The following is a 23348-nucleotide window of genomic DNA, read 5'->3' on the forward strand; positions in this document are numbered from 1 at the left end:
ACCAAAACAAACCACCACCAATTAATTTATAGAGTTCATAAAGTTTTGAAATATAGGCAAGATAAAAAAGCAATGGATTTTTTCAAATAAGAGTAGCTAAATTTTATAAAATACTTTGTATTGACGTTGTTGGGGCCTAATTAAATTTCGATTTTAATATGGCCAAAATTTTTGTTACAAATAAATCACATGTAATTTATACAGATCGTTGTATTTCGGAAATATTTTTCTTTAAAGAAATGTGTTACTATTTTTATTAAAACAAAAAAAAAATGAATTTGAATTACATAATATTTGTTATAAATTAAACAATCCATTTGAACGATAAAATTCTTAAACATTTTTAAATCCCCTTTTTGTCTATCATGCTCGACTATTCATTGTATTTAGACCATAACGATTATAAACATTTTAAGTCATACTCTCAACTTGACAGCTATAATGGCGTTTATTAAAACCGGTATAATCCATAATATTATTTATTTTTTTCCAATTGTCATCAAGTAATATATTTTTTCTTGACATTCCATGAAATTGATTAAGTTAATATTATCATAAGTTAGAAACGAAACCTATTGTATTTTCATCAATAATATACAATAAGTTTGATGTACCTCATAAGTATTAATGTTAATTTTGCAGAAGCTGACATAGTAAACGACGAAGAAACGTTCGCTCCCGTTGACATGGTGCAATGTAAAGACGAGGTAATGAAACATAATATGTTGCGCTTGTTAACCCATGTGATTTTAAATAATGTTTTCTTTTTAAGTTCCTAAATGTAAAGTCTGAATACGATAAGAGCGAAGATACACACGTAGATAGCGCAGACGACATGCTCGAAATAGGTTTGACATACTTAATACATAAGGTGACCAGACGTCCTCTTCAAAAAGTTTGTTCTTACAGCAACTCTGAATGAACAAAGATGTCCGAAATTACCTTTTTTTAGGGTCCTTCAATATTTTAAAAATCTGGACACCTTATATTTCTATTCGGTATTCGGTTACATTTCATATATTTTAATTGTTTATCATTATATGATTTTAGAAATGCATGATGTTAAAGATATTTTTAAGCCAAGTACTACCAGTGTGGACGTTTTATCTCACCAAATTTACAACGCCAAAGTAATAGTTGAATAGATTTTGATTTGTATTTATTTAAATATTATTATAAGCTGATCTAACGAATAAATTTTAAATTTTAGAATCCAGATAGAGGAAACTGTTCCAGAGTTCAAAGTATGCAAGAAGATTCTCGTAAAAACAAATGTGACAGGTGTGGAAAAGCATTTAATTCAAAAAAATATCTTACGCAACATATGGTAACTCACAGCGATGTTCGTAATTTTATATGTAAAACATGCGGAAAAGCATTCAAAGATAAAAGCACACTTTCAGGGCATATGAAAACTCATAGTGATGTTCGGGATTTTGAATGTGAAAAATGTAGAAAAGCATTTAAAAAAAGAGGTTTACTTACACAACATATGCAAAATCATAATGATGATCGTGACTTTGAGTGTGAAAAATGTGGAAAAGCATTCAAAATTAAGAGATTAGTGAAACAACATATGAAAACACATTTCAGCGTTTTAAGTGAATGTGAAAAATGTGGAAAATCAGTTAAATACCTTTCACAACATATGCAAATTCATAACAATGTTCGTAACTTTAAATGTAAAAAATGTGCTAAAGCATTCACAACTAAAAACATTCTTTCAAAACATATGGTAACTCATAGCGATGTTCGTGATTTTGAATGTGAAAAATGTGGAAAAGCATTCACAACTAAAAGTACACTTTGTAATCATATGAAAATTCATAGTGATTCTCGTGACTATGAATGTGAAAAATGTGGAAACACATTCAAACATAAATTCACACTTTCAAAACACATGCAAACTCATAGCGATGTTTATAATTTTAAGTGTGAAAAATGTGGAAAAGCATTTAAATACAAATTCTCACTTTTTCTGCATATGCAAACTCATAAAGATGTTGGTGACTTTGAATGTGATAAATGCGGAAAGACATTAAGATATAAAAGCAGCCTTGCAGGGCATATGCGAACACATAGCGATACTATTGACTTTGAATGTGAAAAATGTGGAATAACGTTTATAACTAAATGCCATCTCTTAGAACATATGAAAACTCAATGTGATGTTCCTGACTTAAAAACTTCAAAGTAAAATCCCATCTTTTAAGACATGTGCAAACTCATAAATGATACATGTAGAAATCACTCACAAATGTATCAAAAAAGGGGCCCTAATGATGTAGATGCTGCAGAAGTACAGTACTGTGTAAAAAGTCTTAGTCACAATTCGTTTTTACTCGTAATTTGAGAGTTCAACAAGCTTTTTTTTCTTTATGCATCGTTTTATGTTCTTGTGTAGTCCATCATCGCCTTAGTTACAATAATAGGCGAATCTTTGACATCTTTCACGACTTTACGTTTAATTCTCATATTTAATCGCCGAATATTAATAAACAGAATTTCTACAACATGTCTTAGTCCACAATAAGCCCTTAAGGTCTAAACAATGCATTAGACGTTAACACTTAAAGACGTTAACACTGCTGCACCAAAACGTGTAGTTTTGTGAGAATTTAGTGCAATGCAAAGTTAAAAGAAAAAGCAGTACCTCTTATGTTTATTTATTCCAAGTATTTAATTACTTGTTTTAAAAAAAATAATGTTATTTTGGAGAATATTTTAATGTGTGTAAAGCTAAATATTATTCATTGGTAGAGTACGCTCGGGATAAGGATTCCGGTTTGTTATTGTGTGCGTGTACATGTATATGAGAGGGAGAAGCGATGTAGCGTGTACTTCGTTGTCTCGCTTTCTCTTTTAAGGACAGTCGCTGATTCGTCAACGCTGGTATTCGTCATTAAAGTGCAGTGTGGCACGGAAGTTCGATCTTCTCTAGTGATTTATTTGAAATAATTTTGTGTTGATATTTGTTTAACCCAAATATGCCCACTGTCCCATGGGTAGGTCACTAAACTCGTGCCACTGTTTTTTTTACTTATAAATGAAATTTTAAGAGAACAAAATTTCTTGGACATATCTGGGTTAATTGATATCAAGGCTTCAAATATACACTGTAAGTTATTCATTCTCTTACCTGTGGATTAAAATATTTTAATTATTTTTCCATTAATTCGTACGTTGTTGGTTTTTTACAGTATTCTCTGTAAGGCTTAAAATAGTTATTATTCTTATCGTTGCGCCAATGATAATTTTTTAATTTATTCAATGAATTCTAATGATTTAATAGTCGTCGAGCCATTAAACAGTCTGCGAATAATTTCGTTCCCCATTTTATATCTTTTTGCTTTTGAAGAATAGCTAAAGACTTCATTATTTTTTTGACTAGTGAAAGATTTTGAATTTTGCAAATATTTAATTAATGACATCAATGTCTGGTTTCTTCGATTAAATAATATATTTTTAATTGTCCATTGAAATTTCCAACTTAGCTCAGATTTTATATTTTAAAATTTAAGCCCCTTCGGCTGTCAATAATAATCGTGAGAGAATTGCCAAAAACAGCTGTTGCTACTTTACAAAAACAATATAAAAAACCTTTTTGGATTATCGAAAAAAAATTTGTCCTTGATCTCTGTGTAATCGAATGGGATTTCTTTTCCTAGTAATAAAATCTGGTGTCTTCTTTTATTAGATCTACTTAAGCAGGAATTATTCCAAAACCCCTATAAAACCTTCCAAGAAGGATATTAGGCATGAAACCCGCCTTTGCTTACACAGCGTTAAAAAAAGGGAATAGAATTTAACAATAATTATTAAAATTAAATTTATTGTCTTTCGACTAGGATAATTAATTATTTATTTAATATTTTTAGAATAATGTCTAAGCTCGGAAAAGGAAAACCACTTTCTGCTCAATCCAAGGAAATAATTTATAATGTCTACCAATTTATGAAGGACGAAAGAGATAACGCTTCAGTGATTGCTAGCGTAGAGTATCGCGATTATTTTCAATCGGTATAAATGTCATTGAAATAAAAGCGTATGAAATCATTATTATAAATAACTAATATCGCGTATATTTTCATCAGGTTCAATGTCGCGTTGCTAAGGCTTCAGGGATCTCAAACAGAACTCTTTTTAATATTATAAATGAATTCGAAAACAACAAAGAATTATCTTCGCCTGGTTTTATATCACCAAAAAAGAAAAGAGCGAAATCAAAAACCATTCAGCTAGACGATTTTGAAAAAGCAGCATTAGTTCGTTTAATTCATAACTATCAGGTATTACACAAAAAAATGCCAACAGCACCAGGAATATTAAATATTATAAAAAAAGACAAGGATATTAATTTTGTTGGAGGTCTGACTACGTTAAGAGATATTTTAAAAGATGTTGGATTTAAGTGGAAGAAAACAGAAGACAATCGAAGAATATTAATAGAAACCATAAAATAAAATATTAGTTTTGATTATGCATTATTAAAGCCACAGCTTTATAATTTAATTAAACAGTACAAACCAAAGTGGCAAAGATATTATGTGGACGAGATATTGAAAGCTCACGGACATGTTGCATTGCGTTTGCCACCGTATCACCCTGATTTGAACCCCATAGAAAAAATTTGGGCTTTATTGAAAAATCACGTTGCAAAAAAAATATAACTAGAAAGTTAGAAGATGTCATATAGCCTTGATTAGGGAAAAGGAAGAAAAAATTACTCTGAACGAGTGGCATAATGTAGTGCGTCATGCAATTAATTGCGAAAAATTATTTTATGAAAGTGAGCAATTAGTAGATAAGAATATGGAACAATTTATATTTTGTATTAATAGTGAAAGTTCTGATGAAACACAATCATCGAGCGATTTAGAAAGTGAAATAAGTGATAAGGACTCTGAATAATATTAATTTTAATATAAATTGTTTTTTTAGTATGTACATGTTAAATAAACATATCATTTTCTGGTTAACTTAGACTTTATTTTAATTTAAATTGTTTTTTTTTAATATGTACATACATATGTATGTTAAATAAACATATTTTTAATAATAATAATTTTCTTGTTAATCTAGACTTAATTTTAATTTACATTGTTTTATTAATATGTATGTATAATAAACATATATTTTCCTTTAAAATAAAAAAAATAAATATTCTGAGCGAAGTTGTTTTGAGCCACACAGTTCACGCATACAATAACAAACCGGAATCCTTATCCTGAGCGTACTCTAGATGCAATCATATATGAGCAAGGTATTTTGACATAAAAAATGTTTTTTATTTTTATCTGTTTTTATGCATTTTTGTAGAAAAATTGAAAGAATATCAACATTCATGAGACGTCAAGTCGTAAAATATCATAAAGAAGGTTTAAGTCAACGGCAAATTGCAAAAAATATAAAAGTTTCAAGACATGCAGTGCAACAATTAATCAAAAAATTTGAAGAAACTGGGTCAGTTGAAGACAAAAAACGGTGCGGGCGACCAAAAAAGATTGATTATGATGCAGCTAATTATATAAAAATTCAAAGCTTAAGAAATACGAAGAAATCTTCGTCAGAATTAGCAAAAGATCTTCGTTCTACAAAATCGACTTTAGTTTCCCCTTCAACTGTACGAAGGCACTTAGTCAAAATGGGGTTAACAGTTAAAAAAAAAGTTCTATGAAAGAAAAATAAATAAAAAATAAAGTCAAACATCCCAAATACACATCCAAAATATTTGGGATAATTAGAAGCGAGAAAACAAATAAAAACCTTAAATTTTGGCCGCAACAAAGTCCTGATCCCAATGAAATAGAGTATTTATTGGAAAACTTAAATAAGGCTTGTCAAAAAAGAACTACAATACTCAATATTGACTATTTTTAGTTCTATGAAAAGAATGGATATAAATGCTTATTATACAAATACAAAATCTATTTGAAAGTGTGTATGAAAGAATTTAATATATATTACAGGCGAATAATTAAAATTAAAAATGCCTTTTAATTTATTCATCTCAAAACATAATTGTGCCTAGGTGGCCTCAATCTTTTTTCACAGTATTGTGTATATTATATAATTACAATATCTCATACTTTGTTACTATTGTTTTCATTTTGTATATATATTGGTTTTGTAATAAAAAAGAGCCTTTACTTATCATTGTTTTAATAAAATGGCCCTATATATTTAACATCCATATCTTACAAGTCTTCCAAGCCTTCCAAATTTTTTTAGTGTATGCATATTGCATTCACTAACTCAGAATGTGGCACAAATATTTCACCTAGAGTTATTTTATGTTTATTTTTTTAATATCAAGTTGTTGCCAATGTCGTTAATTTGAATACATACATTATTAATTAAGGATAAAAAAAGGATATCCGAACCTTATTATGTACTTAACATAATTGTCTGAATGATTTAAGACAATAAATTTCAACCGATATTATTTTCCATATTAGGTTGCTTCCATCCATTTACGTTGCGTCGAAATTATCTGTTATTAAAGATTTGTTTAAAATAGTGATAAAATAATAGATTTGTGTCCATTAAATTTTAATAGAAATCAGAATTTTTGTCGATTTAATAAGCACGGGTTGGCAATGAGACACGGGTTTGCCGCTGCTGATTTATTTTATTGGATAAAGCATAACATCACGTTAGTCGAAAGACACCATTCCGTCGTATTGGCAGAAAAGCGAAGAAAAATCTTAAAACAGCAGTATTTTAAAGTAATTGAGGAAACAATGAGTACCCAAAAAACGGATCAAGATTTATTTAGCGGTGCAACAAGTTCTTAAAAAATACTTGAATTAATATATTTCAACATTAATATTTGCAATTATATACATATTAGTATTATAATTAGTTAAAGTATCACATACTAAATCCAACAGGATTTTCTTTTCCTTAAACTAGATATATTTCACAAAGAGATTAGGTGGAATAATTTTTGATATTGAATGCTGATCTTTGAGGTAGAGATTTCTTCATGGTACCTTACTATTTCAAATAGTGTCAGAAGCCCTCATAAAATGCTATTTATTTTTATAAAATTTATCTTAATGATGTGTTTTTCTCACTTGTTTTGAGTCGTATCACACACTTCAGTAGTTTGTCTACGATGTTTTCCTCTTATACGTCAACTTATTTACATACGACTTTGACTTATGTAAATTTGTATGTGTATGTACATATAATTTCAGCAGCTATTCGTATTTTAATACAACAGCCTATTATATATATAAAACTTTCCTTTTAGTTCCATCATGGGTCCAAAGAATGCTTCCAGAACCAGCAGTTTCGAAGAAGAAGATAATCATGAAAAATACAAGTGCGCCATTAAGATTGCTGAAATCGGCCGCATGTACGGGAAGTCGTCATCCACGATAAGTTCCATTGTGGCGAAAAAGGAAGCAATAAAGGAGGCTAATGTAGCGAGAGGCGTGAATGTGCTAACGAAACAAGAAGATGTCGAACAGTTATTATTAATTTGGATCAACTAAAAACAGTTAAATGGCGATTTTGTTTCGGAGGCCATCATATGTAAAAAGGCCAGACTCTTGCATGCCGATCTCGTTAAGAAAAGTCTGGGGCCGAAAAATTTGTGTCCGAATTCAAAGATTACGTAGAGGCTGAAGGATTCATCCCAAAACAAGTCTTCAGGTGTGATGAAACTGGCCTCTTTTGGAACAAGATGCCAAAGAGAACATTCATTACATAGGAAGAAAAGACACTGCCAGGACATAAGCCTATGAAAGATAAGTATGGTAATGCTAGTGGTGATTGTAAAGTGAAGCCATTATTGGTGTAAAATTCAGAAACTCCTAGAGTATTTAGCAGAAATAATGTGATTAAAAGTAAACTGTGTGTGTTGTGGAGGGCAAACAAGGAAGCATGGGTTACGAGACCAATTTTCATTGAGTGGATGAATGAAGTGTTTGGCCCGAGTGTAAAAAAATACCTCCAGGATAATCAGTTGTCCCTTTAGTGCCTTCTGGTAATGGACAATGCTCTTGCACACCCTCCAAGTTTGGAAGACACATTGTTGGAAGAGTTTAGTTTTATCACAGTAAAGTTCTTGGCCCCTAATATCACACCACTCATCCAGCCCATGGATCAGAATATAATTTCAAGAAATTGTACATAAAAGCAATGTTTCAAAAGTGCTTTGAGGTGACATCAGATACGGAATTGTCCTTAAAAGAGTTCTGGAAAAAAATTTCAACATTCTCACCTGCATTAACTTCATAGATAAAGCTTGGCAGGGAGTGACATCCGGTACGATGATATCTGCCTGGAAGAAATTATGGCCAAGATCTATGCATGAGAGAGATTTTGAAGGGTTTGAGCCTTTCTCTGATGACCCTACATATGTGGTGCAATCAATTGTTGGTTTTGGGAAGTCCATGAGCTTAGAGACGAGTGGTGAGAATGTGGAAGAGTTGGTGGAGGAACACATTGAAGAAGTCGCCACTGAAGAGCTGCAAGATCTTCACCTAGAAATGCAAAAGACGACAGATGAAAAAGTTGCTTTAGATGAGGAGGAAGAGACAGGGAAGAATGTGCTCCGAGACCGAAAAGTGAGTTTTTCCTTTTACAATACATAAAAATTAGCATTGCTTCTGATTTAATGCACATATTCGTTAGCTTTGACTGAATTTAATTACTCGAATTGCAAATAAACCAGATACGTTTTAAACGCGAACTTGTAATATATACATAGTATGTATGAGAATTGAAAGTTAATGTCGATCAAACCATATAAATGCTAATAAAACGTATTTTTTTATCTATTGATATTTGGGAGGCTATCTTTCACGATGATCGCATGACGATGATTGTGATGCAGTTGGTTATTTAGCTGAAGAAATTTGGCTCCATTTTTTCATGGTCATCTTATGGCTTGCTCATGGCTTCTAAAAAATAATTATAAACAATAAGAACTACATCTGTACAATAATTTAAATCTGAACACAATACTGACACAGAGAACTGACAATGATGACATAATAATTTAGCTAGGATGCAAATATTTGAACTTTTAAATTTATTTTATATTTGTCCTAAAACGTCAGTCATGGGATCTCGCATTTTTGATTTTTACGTTTTTTGTGCCAAATAGTGATAATATTTAGGGTAGTGAGTGAGTTGTTGTATACACCAAGATATATAAACAAAATAAATTAAAATCATTATTGCATAATAAAAAACATTCACCTAGATCGTTCCTTTCCGAGCGACGACTAGCAATATATCACCCAATGGACAGCTTATAAATGTGTAGTTTTTTGGATGTTATCTAATGGACGACATTTTACAATGATTATAAATGTGATTGCATACCTGGAATAATCGATATCCAAAATATCTCAGAACGGGTTATTTTATAAATTTTTGTTCTGTGCAATTATTTCTTTTTCGGAACAGCCATATTCAGGATATTTAGTTACATCAAACTTATGTAGTATGTAGTATTCTTTATAAAAAGATAATACTTGCTGACAGTGACTTAAACTTGAGATGATTACTTTTTTTTATGTATACCAATTCTAAGTGGTCGTCATATATGACTGCAAAATAATTAAAAACAATAAGTCCTTTATCAAGAGTTAAACATTGAAAACATTATTTTTACTAATATAATTCATAAATGAAATTTAAACGACAACTGAAGAGCAAATTTAACAGAAGTTACCGTAGACCGTAGAGGATTAAACACGTATATTGGGATCTCTTCTTCATCTGAAAGTTGTCGCAATACGTCATATTTTAATTGTTTGCCATATGTAAATGTTATTAGATCTTTAATTACTTATGAAAATTAACCTTAACAATACTATTATATATAGTGGGTAAAATGTATCTTTTTGTTTACACTAATCATACCATTGTAATATGTTTAATTAACTTTGATATGTAAATCTTTAATTGCCAAATCACTGCTGTTTGTTTTATAATATTTGATCTTAAAGCGTTAATTGTAATTTTGTTAGAATTTCCGTGATATATTATTCATATAATCAAACACTTACCGGTAAATTCATAATTCAAAGTCTTGTTTATATTGTCTATAATTCCAAGTGCTACATCATTTTGAATCATTTTCAATTAACACTTGCTGTGATTATAACATACATATATCACTGTTTATTTAATTGCACTAAGCTCTGTGTTGCGCGCGCTTGACAGATGGCAGAAGAGTTGCCATATGTAAGCAAATTTTACAGTTAAGGGAAGTCCCGGTTTTGGTGCGCTTTAAAACGAACTACGCTATCGATTTTTTTTATTCAAATTGTAAATATATAGAAAAATTATGAAGTTCTAAAAAAATATTTATTAACTTAAAAAAATATTTTTAGTTTATAAGGAATTTTAAATATAATATAAATAATGTGGATTTGAAGTAGCTTCTCTATACAGAAAAAATGTGTAGTTAAATTTTGACGAACGTTGGCAATTTAAAGTTATATTTTTTGTAGATTTTTTAAAATTTCACTTAAAAAAACATTTCCAACAAAAAGGGGCCAAGTCTCAAAATGACTACTATACTTATTAATTTACTTTAAACTAGCTGTCTTACTGCAAAAAAACTAATAACACAACTTAAATTGCCGTAATTAATCTAAATTAATCTTATCTTGGTAGCCAAAATATTGCTATACAATATAATTTATGTGAAACTAAAATTCAACAAATATAATAATATTTATTTAAACAGCATAATAAGTATAACAAATTATTGATGTCATGTTTCATTATCATAAATATTCTATATATCGAAGATGACAAGATATTTTCTTTATTCAGCGATTTGTTGTTTATTATTCCTTCGATTAAAATGCTTATATGCAAAAAATGCTAATATATAAAAAAAAATTGAATAAAAAGCTGGAATCCAAAGCGTATTATTTAAAAAGTTAATGGTATTTTCATAGCTCATTAATAACCAAAGAGTAGTCGCAAATCCAAAAGAAATTTCTTTAGTGATAAACATCAGAATTATTATAAGTATAGACACCTAAAATCATATCTTAGGTTAAAAGTATGTAAGATTAAAACATAGTATGTATATAATTAAATACATTACCAATACATTTACGCTCTTATAAATTTTATTAACATATCTTGAAGCAATACCATATGTCACAATGATAAATTGATGAAACCAAAATCCAATTTCATATCCATGCCACAAGCCACTGACTAGTGATGTTGTTATTATACTGAAATTTATGTTTTGTTATTCGCATGATTGAAAAATCAATGAAAAGTTTAAACAATACATTATTAATTAGCAATTAATTTATAAGTGGGTATTTAGAACAAAAGGAAAAATAAATATAAAGCAGTTGCAATCACATTGAGATTAATATATAAAATCAACATTAAACTTACCCAAATGTTTTAAGTTTCGGATTATTATAAAACTGTCTATAGATCGATGAAGCTAGCCAATATTGTATAGACATATTCCAATATTTAGTTGATTCTAATACCCATGGTGTACAATATACGATTATACTATCAATTTGCTTAACTGTATTAAAATCATAGTTTGCGTTTGCACATTCCTCTTCGGACCTAGTAGAATAAAACAGTAAAAGATCATTACATTAATATAAAACTGGAATATTAGCATGTGAACTATTCACATTAAGGTCAATTTTTTATAGTTCTTCATAGGTCCGTGTCCTGATACACTTTCTCCTTCAACAGGATATGCTCCAAAACCAATCGCACAATATGTCAATTCCATTGTGAAAAAACCAATATGTAAAAATAATTTTAAGGCTTGGTTTTGAGTTAAACTATAGAGAACTTTATACCACAAAGTGCAGCTTTTAAAGTCTTCGCTTAATAGAAACTGAAAGTATAATAAACATATTGAAATATTTTAATCACTCTTTGTATGTAGTTGTTAAGTGCCAACTTGTGAATGATGTGTTTTCTAAGAATTGATATATTATTAATAAAAAATTCTTCGTATTAAGTTACTTTATCAAATTTGTTTCAACGATATATAATAGTACGTAAAATTATAACATTTTATTTATAAACATTTCTTGTACAGATATGCAACTATTTTATTAAATTATATTACAATTAGTAGATAAATAAATTAAGCAACTAATTGTTGGGTTTGTATTCTCTAATTTCATGCATGCCTTGTGATCTAAATATATTGTATAAAACAGTTTTAAAAATACGTTGGAGCATGTTCGCAGAAGTATTAAACGTTTTATTTGCTAAATAATGCAACAGATATTTATATGTTTATGAAAAAAATACAAGAAATACCGGGAATATATATTTTTAGAGATGAATAAATATTGAGAAGTATATTTTGTACTTAATGATTCAATAAATATATTATTTTAATTTATTATAGTAACATACCTCCTGCGGAAAGTATTTTCCATGGAATTCGGTGTATAGAAAATATGTTATCATAACTAGAAAACATTTCCTTATTATAATTTTGAAAGTCTTGACATGCCTTGAAAACGGCAGATTAATGAAATCGTCGTATGTCCTGTATCGATGAAAGGTTCCAAAGATCGTTAAATAAGACATACTGAAATGCATCAAGTCCCATAAGCCAGGATTTGTCAAATAGTCGTCTTGCGGATAAAATGTAGCTCCATTTTTTCCTCTCTCTTTTTCTCTTTTTTCATAATGAGAATTGTTTATATCAAAAGAAACTCCAATCATTACCGCAGAAAACTTCATATATAAAAAATCAAAAAAGATTGTCACGAAAGTTCCGTTTTCCCTATACAAGAATCGTGAGTAATTTATCGATACCAATAAAACCACCAGCGTTACAATGTGACAATATCTGAAATATTTATATTATTAGATTTTTGAATACGTTTACTAAAAAATATTCCTATAAGGAGCATATATTTTATAGATACTATTGAAAAGCAGTCTCTGTTATGTTAATCGCTAAATGCTTACCTGGGGCCTGATAATTTTATCAAAGCTGATGTTATTAACGCAGCAGTGATATATTCCCATATGCGAAATCCTATAAATATAACTGCACAAACAAGCCCTTGGATAGTCATATACCACTTTCTCAACCATGGATCTTTGATTTGTCTATGAAATAACGTCGTAACGAAAAATACCATTAAGGAACGGAAATAATATTTCTCACTAAGAACCACAAATTTGTAAAGATCAAACATTCTCAAACAAAAGTTAATCTTCTATTGACGTGCTTACCTGTGTGCGCTAACGTATATATGTACTGTATCCAACCAGATCCAACGTCTAAGACTACACGATAAAAAAGTGAGCATATATATAATACATACATATTTAATCAGGTCCAATATCTAAGATAATACGATAAAAAACTTTTTACCAAACACAAAATTTAATAATGGTACTGTAAAAAATGGACATGGACAGTATGTATAAGTGTAAATATACAGCTAATCACGAAAATTTCTAAAACCGATTATCAACTGTCTGAGGCTATATACATATTATACATACATGCACCTAATCTGTCCAACAGTTATGCACAAACAATTCGTTTATATGGAACAATTATTTAATGTATTACTCATTTAAATTGTCCTGAAATAAAATTGCAAAATTTATTTCAGGACAATTTAAATCCTCGTTATTTAAAATATCTGAATAAAAAATAATCTAAGGCCTTGAGATCAAGAGAACGTGCTGAAAATAAGTATATCTGAAAATTTTCATATGTGTATTTTCTAAAACAGAAAGCATAAAATGTTGAGTTATTCATTAAAGTTATGCTGTTTATATACGTTGAATATTTTTCTGTATACGACCAACACTACCTAGATACAGAAATACATAAAGGTGTTGATACGACCCATGCGGGATCATCCGCTTAAACCTTAAAACCTTAAAAGTAGACCTTGTTCCTGGAAAGCAATTGATTTTTACATTATATATTTTCCAAGTTTCTGTTCTTAGAATCTGGAAGAAAAACAAAGTAATATTTAATCCCGAAATAGTTATTTGATTTTTTTAAGTGTTAAAGTTTGACTCAACTTGTTTTTGGCAACTGATCTATGAAATTTTACTGCATTTTTATAAGTAATATTAAATTTAAAATCTGTAGTGACCTCACAGTCGATTTTGCCGTCGGAATCCTTAATCATGGTCATTGCGACCAATGAACCTTACCGATACTGCAACATTGAAAGGACTGATTCCTTTATATTTCATTATAATTAATGTACTCGAAAGACAATATAAGATAATAAAAATATTTGGTGAATAATAAGCCAGGAAAAATCTAAAAATAGATTTTTAGTAAGGGACGGACCATTCCAACTGTTTCATTTGTTTGTTTCATGAAGAAGACGCTCTTTGATAAATACTCTGAGATTGTACAATTCAGGCAGAATGGGGTCATTCTATTCACGACGTTTGTAGCGATTCTATAGGCAATTAAAAATTAGTTAAAGCTGGTATAATTTTTTACATTTTTTTTATGGACAGTTCTGTCTTACTGTCTATATTATGGCAAAAACCATTATATATTATTTTACCATGATTTGTATTATATATAAGGACGGTATAGCGTTAACGTTTTAGACTAGTAATTCTGAAGTTGTGGGTTCGAGCTCCGGCAGCATTTTAAAAAAAATTGGCTATTATTAAAAAACCGACCCTAGCTGCAGTCACACCTATTAGTTATAAATTATATTACATATAATAATTTATTATTAATAATATAGATGTCACCGATTCTTAGACTTTCAATCTGGTGGTAAATACTTACTTATAGGTATTCATTATATCTGATTGACTTATTAAGTTGGTACAGATTTACCCCATTATAACGCATTGGACTTACGCCTGTCATGTTACAACCGAAGATTTACTACAAATAATAATATGATCTGAATTATCTACACAGATATTTTATTCTGAAATTCGGTATGTAATACGTATTTTTTATGAACTAAATAAATATATATTATTTATTATATAATATATAACTATGTAAACACTTTTTTGTTTTATCTTTTTTGCAGACGGATGGTATCGGGAGGCAATTAGACACAGATTAAACCACTGCAGTAGTATTTTATTGAATGATGTACAGTTTAGTTATGCATTTTCGCGGCTCAACTTGTGCACTGTGATGTGAAAATATTTTTTTTTTCACAAAATTTTCTTGAGATTTTTAACTAATATTTTCAATCAATAACTGTTCAAGGACATATTAGGAAATCGGTTAGGTAGATATGCCTTTCTTATTGGTAAAACTACACTTTTCAGTGTATTTAATAACGGGATATTTTTAACTCTAAATAAACAACGGCAGTGGAGAGAAAATAATATCAGGTAAGTTATATTATACTTTATGAGTTTGAACTCGATTATAATGCGGTAATAACAGTTAAAAAATTTGTAATGATATGGACAGAGATGGCGTTAAATATATAAAGTGTCAAATGTGGTTCTAAAAATTACGTTCCGGAAATTTTGACATTTAATATCTGCGTAAGGGTAGTCTTAAAAGTTGTTAGTGAGGATAAGAGGGCTGCCATCAAAGCAGGTCCGATATTATCGATACAAAAGCTCAACGTGCCGCCTACACACTTCACAGAATTTAAATATGCTAATAATTAATGATTCTAGAACAGAAAGATTGATTTTTGAGCCGAATTGTTACTGAAGATGAGAAATAGATCCTTTACTTTAACACGTGACGTAAAAGGCAGTGGTTGGATGACAATCAACTCCAAATTCCAACCCCGAGAATAGGACTACACCCCTAAAAGATAATGTTAATGCTATGAAGGACATATCTCATTATGATTTATTGGAAATAAAAAATGTTGGTTCGAGTGTTTATTTTTAGTTTAATTGTGCATCTATAGATGTTGTGGGTAGTGGGTAGATAATTCTAGATAGATACATATTAAAAACTTAATTATTTAAACATAATTACTTACTGTATTTTTTCATTATCTTTTGTTTCTTCTTAATAATTTTCCATATTATTTATTTTATATTGTTATTAACTCCTCTATTTGTATTATTATTTTATCTTATGACTTTCGAGTGTGTTACAACTTATAAATTAAATTATGCACGTAAGATAGCTCCATCGTGTTATGTGTGGTCCAGATATCAAAAATAGCCTTTGTGGAAATAAACGATTGTGTTGGGTAATAGTTGAATGAGTAGAAAAAATAACGGAAGCCACTTCAAAGGCGGTTCACATCCCATTTAACAGCCGAGCCACGAGCCCGATGCGGAAACACCCGGTACTCCTTTATTTACATTATAAGGACTCGCTCATTAAAAGGACTTAACCGGCCAGGACATGTGCGGCAGACGCTACCAAATCGAGCTACTAAAACAATCGTAATGCTAACCGTGTTGTTAATTATATACTAATTTTTAAAGGATGCGTCTCCTACATCCGGCACGCATGTGCACAGGACACAATAAAACATACAATGTTTACGCTGTCATATTTCATATTCCTGATGATTTTATATAATACGTAACTCATGAATACGCGGATTCCTTTTCTGCTGGAATTACAATTTGCAAATTTAAGCTCATTTTCTGTTATGGTCTTGAATGAAGCGCGTGCCACATGGTTTCTATATTTCCGGTACACATAAAGGATATTTCGGGGAGTATAATTTACACAACGGTGGAATATTCAAGTTAGAACATGCATTGAATACCTATATAATTATGCTGCTGGCAAAAAAATGATCTAATGGACAATGACAGTTAAAAATTATGAAAGCTTATTAATCAAATCATAATTTTAGACAGCTTTTGATGTTAAATTATGTTTATATTTAAGGACGGAATAGCGTAGTTTTTAACGTCTCAGACTAGTAATTCTGAGGTTACGGGTTCGAGCCCCGGCAGCGGCACTCGAATTTTTATTTATAAAAAATGCGCTATTATTTAAAAAAAAACCGGCCCCAACTCTAGTGACATCTATTTATTAAAAATTGTATAGCATTTAATAATTTATAATTAATAAAATATAATAGATGTCACTAATTCAGGCTGGTGGTTAATACTTACTTTAGGTATTCATTATGTCTGATTGACTAATTCAGTTGGTACAGATTTGCCCGTTGTAACGCATTGGGTTTACGCTTGTCAGGTTACAACGGAAGATTTCTTGTAAATAAATATATATTCAAAGGATTATTTTAGTACTGTAGACTATTTTTCTTATGTTTTATTAGCAAAGAAAATAATATATCCCCATAGATAGATCAAAATACAAGCGCAAAATATTCCTAAAATAACAAAATTATTATCATTTTTCATAATCTTGGGTAAATTTGACAAGACGAACTGAAAAAATAAAAAAAGTGATACTGTTAACCCAAGTAGCCCTATCGAATAAAGTAATATATAGGGTTTCCTTTTTAGAATTGTTTTCAAAAAATTTCTCGAGAAATATTTGTCAAATGTTGTCTTTAAAGCTAATATTGAGAGCATAATAGAATATATAAAAATAGTTTATAAAAAATGTCAGTTAGTTATATAAATTTAACAAAAATTATCAGATTCCCGTACTTAAGAATATTCTAGACTAAAATATTAAGTGAATTTACTGTAACCTACTTGACATTGAGTTTAACAGAAGAAAACAAACAATAATAATATGCATAAAATTCTCATTTATATTCAATTTTTTATATTTTGAATTAAAAATTACTATTAAACGAGACTTTAGATTTTCGCTGATTTAAATAGAATATTTTTTAAATGCAAACATAATATACAGATCTAAGGCTATCTACTACATATAAACTTATTTTATGTAAAAATGGGAAACCGTCCTTGAGAGGCATAATTTTGATTAAAAAAAGTTCATGTTCCATTGTTTTTTTATTCACGTACAAGTTTGTACTTTAAACCACGTAAATATATATATGCACGCACGCATTGATGTACACGCCAGTATTTGATTGACTATTATTTGAAAATGTTAGAAATTCATCAGTTTGTGATCAATTTTGAGAAACATTGGTTTCCAATATTATTATTTTGCGTAACGGCGATATTTCATAGACAAATCAAAGACCCATGGTTAAGAAAATGGTATTTGACTATTCAAGGGTTTGTTTGTGCATATTTACTGATAGGATTTCGGATCTGGGAATATATCAGCGCTGCAATAATAACATCAGCTATGATAAAAATATCAGGACCCAAGTAAGCTTATGACAATTATTATATAGATATTTGGTTTTATCTGCATCAAATCAAATTTACTATTAAATTATATTTTTACAGGAATTGACTTTTATTAATGTATGGCTTGAAAGTCTAATTATATTTATTTTTCAGATATTGTCATTTTATATCGCTGGTGGTTCTTATAGTATCCTTAAATTACGGTCGATTCTTGTACAGAGAAAATGGAAATCTCACGACGTACTTATTCGATTTAATATATATGAAATTTATTGCTGTAATGATTGGAGTTTCTTTTGATATATATTATACGCAGAAAGAAAAAAGAGACGAGCCCGAAACTTACCCTAAATTATATCCGCAAGATGGTTATGTGACGAATCCTAGTTTTTGGGACTTGATGCATTTCAGTATGTTTTTTTTAACGATCCTGGGAACCTTTCAACGATACAGAACTTATGACGACTTTATCAGACTGCCGTTTGCAAGACATTCCAAGATTTCCAAGAATATAATTTGGAAATTTTTAATTATCATGGTATTACAGTTTTTATATGTCGAACTTCATGGGAAATACTTTCCACAAGAGGTATATTATTGTGTTATATTAAATTTACTTATTAACAGAAGCGAAATTTTCTTAAACTTAAAGTGCCAATTGATAAAACGTTATAGTTTAAATATTATAAAGGTTTCCTATAGAAAAGGAACAAATCCACCTGAACATGTTAATTAGACAATATTTTAAAATAGTTCACAATTAATAAAACAGGTTTCCAGATATGTCTGGTGATATTTCAATATCTACTCTTTCTTGTTGTTATCTCGTTGTAGTGCATTGGGTTATTAATTGTCATGTTACAATGGTAAATTATATAATAGTATATTATTTTTTTACATATCTTATTAACAATTCCAATGTTAAAAACAACGGGATACTACTATATTTATTTGTTTTTTTAATTGTATATTTGACATGTATAGATAACTTTTTTAACATTTGGCATTTGACAATCTTATGAAAAATTATAATTTAAATGTTATAATATATTAACCATACTTGCAGTTTCTATTAACCGAAGACTTCACAAACTGTTCTATGATTTATAAAACGTTTTACAGTGTGACTCAAAACCATGCATTCAGATTATTTCTAGTTAATTTTATGCTCACAATGGAGCTTGTACATTACTTGATGGGTTTTGGAGCATACCCTGTTCAAGGAGAAAATATACCAGGATACGGACCTATGAAGAATTATGAAAAATTTAGCTTAATGTGAGTAGTTTACACGCACATTATAACAATGCTATTACAGTATATTAATACTATACTCTTTATTTTATTATATTAGGTCCGAAGAGGAATGTGCTAACTTAGCTTATGATTTTAAAACTTGTCAACTTATTGACTTATATAGTGTATATACCTCGCCATGGCTATTTCATTTAGCAAAATATTGGAACATGACTGTACAGTACTGGTTATCTTCGACGACTTATAAGATTTTTTATCCAAAATATAAAGTATTGGGGTAAGTTTTTACATTTATCTCATCGTGTATAAATTTAGTGAAATAATATATAAAAACTCAGTGTTTTACGAATGTATGCATCAACATGGGCATATTGGGCATATAGGGTATATTGTCTATTGTATGTATCAGCATAGACAAAAAAATGTTTTTTTTGTCTATGTTGATGTATACATTAACAAAAAATTTAAAAGTTTTGTGATTTGCATAATTATTTGTTTCACACTAATATTTAATTTTTAATCATAAACTGAACTATTTTATCTCTTTTGCAGTAAAATATTTAGGGGAAGATCGTTTGTGTAAAATGGATAAATTTAGAATCCTTGCTTATGCACAAATTTTGAAACGAATATTGTCATATTTAATTATGTACTATAAACAAATAATATATTTTATGGTTAACATATTAGCTAACTAGTCCACTTATATGTAACAACATTATAATTATTAATTGATTTATGTTTTATTTTTAATTTCAGTATACTTTCAACAGCATTACTCAGTACCTTGTGGCATGGATATGAAATTGGATTTTTAATATCTTTTGTGATACTTACATTTCATGCAATGACTGCGAGATTAATTAATAAAATTTATAAATATCATACAAAAGGATTGGTAATTTTTTAAATTATATAAATAATATATTGTAATCTTACAACATTTTGAGCCTGAATTGTGTTTTTAGTTGTCTATTATTTTGATGGCAGCTATAAAAATCTTTCAAGAATTGTATATGGGAATGGGAATGACTTGTGCATTATTGGTCGGCAATGATGCTAGGAAATATTTAGACGATATGCATTGGATTCCTGTTACTTCTGCAATTGTTTTTTATATATTGTCATTATTGGCCTTTACGTATATAAACAAGAAGTATAAGAGAAAGCAAATATCTGAATGAAAATACATTTTACAATATTCGATGATAATTTTGTTTTGTCAATGTTCATATGCTTGTAGCATATATTAATAAAGATAAATTATTTAAATTATTTTTGGTAAAATAAATATTATTTTTATTTAATTTTTAGTTTAAAAATACCAAAAAAAAATTTTTTTTTCAAAAATAAAATACATTGATTTATTATACATACGCATATATTTGCTGTATTGCCTTGTTTTTTTTTGACAACATCGACAAATGGTTTTTCCTTACATAAACATTATCTTTGCTTTCGATTTAATACACATACACGTTAGATTTGACTGAACTAGGTATGTTTTAAACGTGAACATGTAATATATACTTAGTACGTATGAAGATTGAAGTTAATGTCGATCAAACCATATAAATGCTAATAAGACGTAATTTTATCTTTTGATATTTGGAGTTACTATCTTTTACGACGATCGCGTGACAATGATTGTGATGCAGTCGGTTATTTAGCTGAAGAAGCTTAGTTACAGCAAAATAAACTAAAACTATTATTGCAGCAAAAAAACTCACTCGCAACGTGACGACTCGCAATATACATATGTATGTGTAATTTCTTGGATGTTACCTAATAGACAACATTTTACAATTAATATAAATATGTGATTGCATACCTGAAATAATTGATAACCAAAATATCTAAGAGTGGCTTATTTTTAATTCCGATGTGGTAAAATTAGTATACGTCATGCGTTTTAATTAATTTTTGTTCTGTGTCATCATACCTCTTTGGGAATAGCCAAATTCAAGCTATTCAGTTACATCAAACTTATGTAGTATGTTCTTTATAAAAAGATAATACTTGCTGACAGTGACTTCAACATTAGAAGATTCACTCTTTGTTTATATACACCAATTCTTCGTTGTAGCCATATAGATCATCAAATTGTTCCATCATTGCTTCTGAAATATAATTAAAAACAATAAGACCTTAACAAGAGTTTAACATTGAACACATTATAACTACTAATATAATCCATAAATTAAATTTAAACGACAATTGAAGAACCAAATTGACGGAAGTTACTGTAGATGATTAAATACGTAGATATACATTTCTTCATCTTCTTAAAAATTGTCACAATGTACAGAAAAAAACTGTATTTACATTTTGGTGAACGTTGGCAATTTAAAGTTATAGTTTTTAGAGAATTTTTAAAATTACGCTTGAAAAAACATTTCCAACAAAAAGGAGCAAAGCTTAAAAATAAGTATTATTCATTAACAACCAACTACTAAACACAAAGTGTTGCAAAACTCCCTATTATTGACGCCTTCTAAACGAAACTACACAAAATTGTATAACACTAATTTAAATATTTTTTAAATTATCTACTTTTAGAATAAAATTTCAAATTTATTAAAAATATTTTTTTCAACCTTAAAAATAAGTTTTATTTTATTATGGATTTTAAATATGCTTAGTTTATTATTTATTTTAAATACAGTGAAAACTTTTTGCACTCTTTAATTATTAAAATATATAATTCTGTGCCGCAAAAATATTTTCTTTAAAAAATATATGAATCAAAATATTTTTTAATAAAAATAGACAAAGGTGTCCAAATTGTCAATATTTTTTAAGCGCACTTTAGGTCTAAAGTAACAGATTAGGTGCTTGTTATTTTCAGTTTATTGTTTCTTTCTAATTAGTAAATGTAACTAAAAACTGGCTTATATATTTACACATAAAACATATAAACAACTTTTTTAAATTATAAAGTAGCTTATGGTGTAACTAAAAAACGTTCTTATTACTAAAATTTATGATAAAATTGTGTTATATGCGGCGTTAAAACTGGCCCTCAAACACCTAAAATACGCTAAAACATAATCAATGACCTATAATCGCTCACATTGCACTAACTATTGGTGATCGATTGTGTTGTAGCGTCAGTAAGGTGTAACAAAATATTTTTTATTATCAGTAATATTTTTGAGCGAATTTGTAGCCGATGCTCTTTATTATTATTATTTATTTAAACTGTAAATCTACTTTTAAATGATACAAAATGTTACGTTTTAATATTATTTTTTAGGTTTTGGTATTTTTTTGTTTTATTCATATTTAGTTGAGCTACAAACCTATTTTAAAAGTTAATACAGTGAAATCTCTTTGTAACGAATACCGAAATAACGAAATTCTCTGTATAACGAATCTTCAATTTGTCCTCGAAAAACTTTCATACAAAATATTTTCACTGTAACGAAGACTGATCTCAGTATAACGAAATATTTTGATTCGAATTTAAGAATGACGTTACAACTTGACACAATATTTCTCCGAATTCAGTTCGTCTTTGACTTGGCATGTGCCAGATGTGTTCAGAAGCAACATTACAGGTGTTTCGCTGACCCTCAAACTTTTTTTATAAAACATTTTTTTCACAAATTTTATTGTGTTTCATACATTTTCCTTAAACAAGAACAAAAAACGATCTGTCAACCTTATAAGAGGTTATTTTGATGCTGTAGTAATATAGTAATTAAAAATAAAATAAAAATATATCATCTTCCTTACATTCAATATAACGAATTTTCAGTACACCAAAATTTATTCATTGGTTTCGTGAGCTTCGCTGTATTGAAATTTCATAGTACAATTTTTAATTTATTATTATCTAGCTAAGTTCTTCCTTATCCTTATATCCTTCAAATAGGACAAAAAACAATCCTTATAAAAGT

At 28.9% G+C, this 23348-nt stretch overlaps 2 protein-coding genes across 6 annotated transcripts in view; one reads left to right on the plus strand and one right to left on the minus strand.

Moving 5' to 3' along the window:
* The first annotated feature begins 375 nt into the window (after positions 1-375).
* LOC148226491 (uncharacterized) overlaps positions 376-23348 on the plus strand; it is a 69185-nt gene continuing 46212 nt past the window's right edge. The window contains exons 1-8 of one of the 5 annotated variants that reach the window (XM_088204203.1): positions 400-460; positions 643-707; positions 773-848; positions 1051-1130; positions 1211-1281; positions 7259-8579; positions 20206-20344; positions 20415-20734. In XM_088204203.1, coding sequence (XP_088060329.1) covers positions 442-460; positions 643-707; positions 773-848; positions 1051-1130; positions 1211-1281; positions 7259-7502 — 555 coding nt within the window. In that variant the 5' untranslated portion in view covers positions 400-441 and the 3' untranslated portion in view covers positions 7503-8579; positions 20206-20344; positions 20415-20734. Of the gene's footprint in view, positions 461-642; positions 708-772; positions 849-1050; positions 1131-1210; positions 1282-3878; positions 6150-7258; positions 8580-20205; positions 20345-20414; positions 20735-23348 lie in introns of those variants that run through there. The other 4 variants (XM_088204201.1, XM_088204202.1, XM_088204204.1 and 1 more) reach the window with 4 other exon arrangements.
* On the minus strand, positions 10686-13682 carry LOC148226492 (membrane-bound acylglycerophosphatidylinositol O-acyltransferase MBOAT7-like). The gene is made up of 6 exons (XM_088204194.1): positions 12961-13682; positions 12397-12838; positions 11652-11863; positions 11395-11580; positions 11087-11222; positions 10686-11017 (listed from the first exon to the last, which is right to left on the minus strand). Exons 1-6 carry the CDS (start codon positions 13191-13193, stop codon positions 10799-10801), a joined length of 1428 nt encoding a protein of 475 aa, XP_088060320.1. The 5' UTR covers positions 13194-13682; the 3' UTR covers positions 10686-10798.

The sequence above is a fragment of the Plectrocnemia conspersa genome, unplaced genomic scaffold (genome assembly GCF_051122295.1).
Source record: "Plectrocnemia conspersa isolate PC_06_02 unplaced genomic scaffold, ASM5112229v1 ptg000014l, whole genome shotgun sequence".
Taxonomy (NCBI): domain Eukaryota; kingdom Metazoa; phylum Arthropoda; class Insecta; order Trichoptera; family Polycentropodidae; genus Plectrocnemia; species Plectrocnemia conspersa.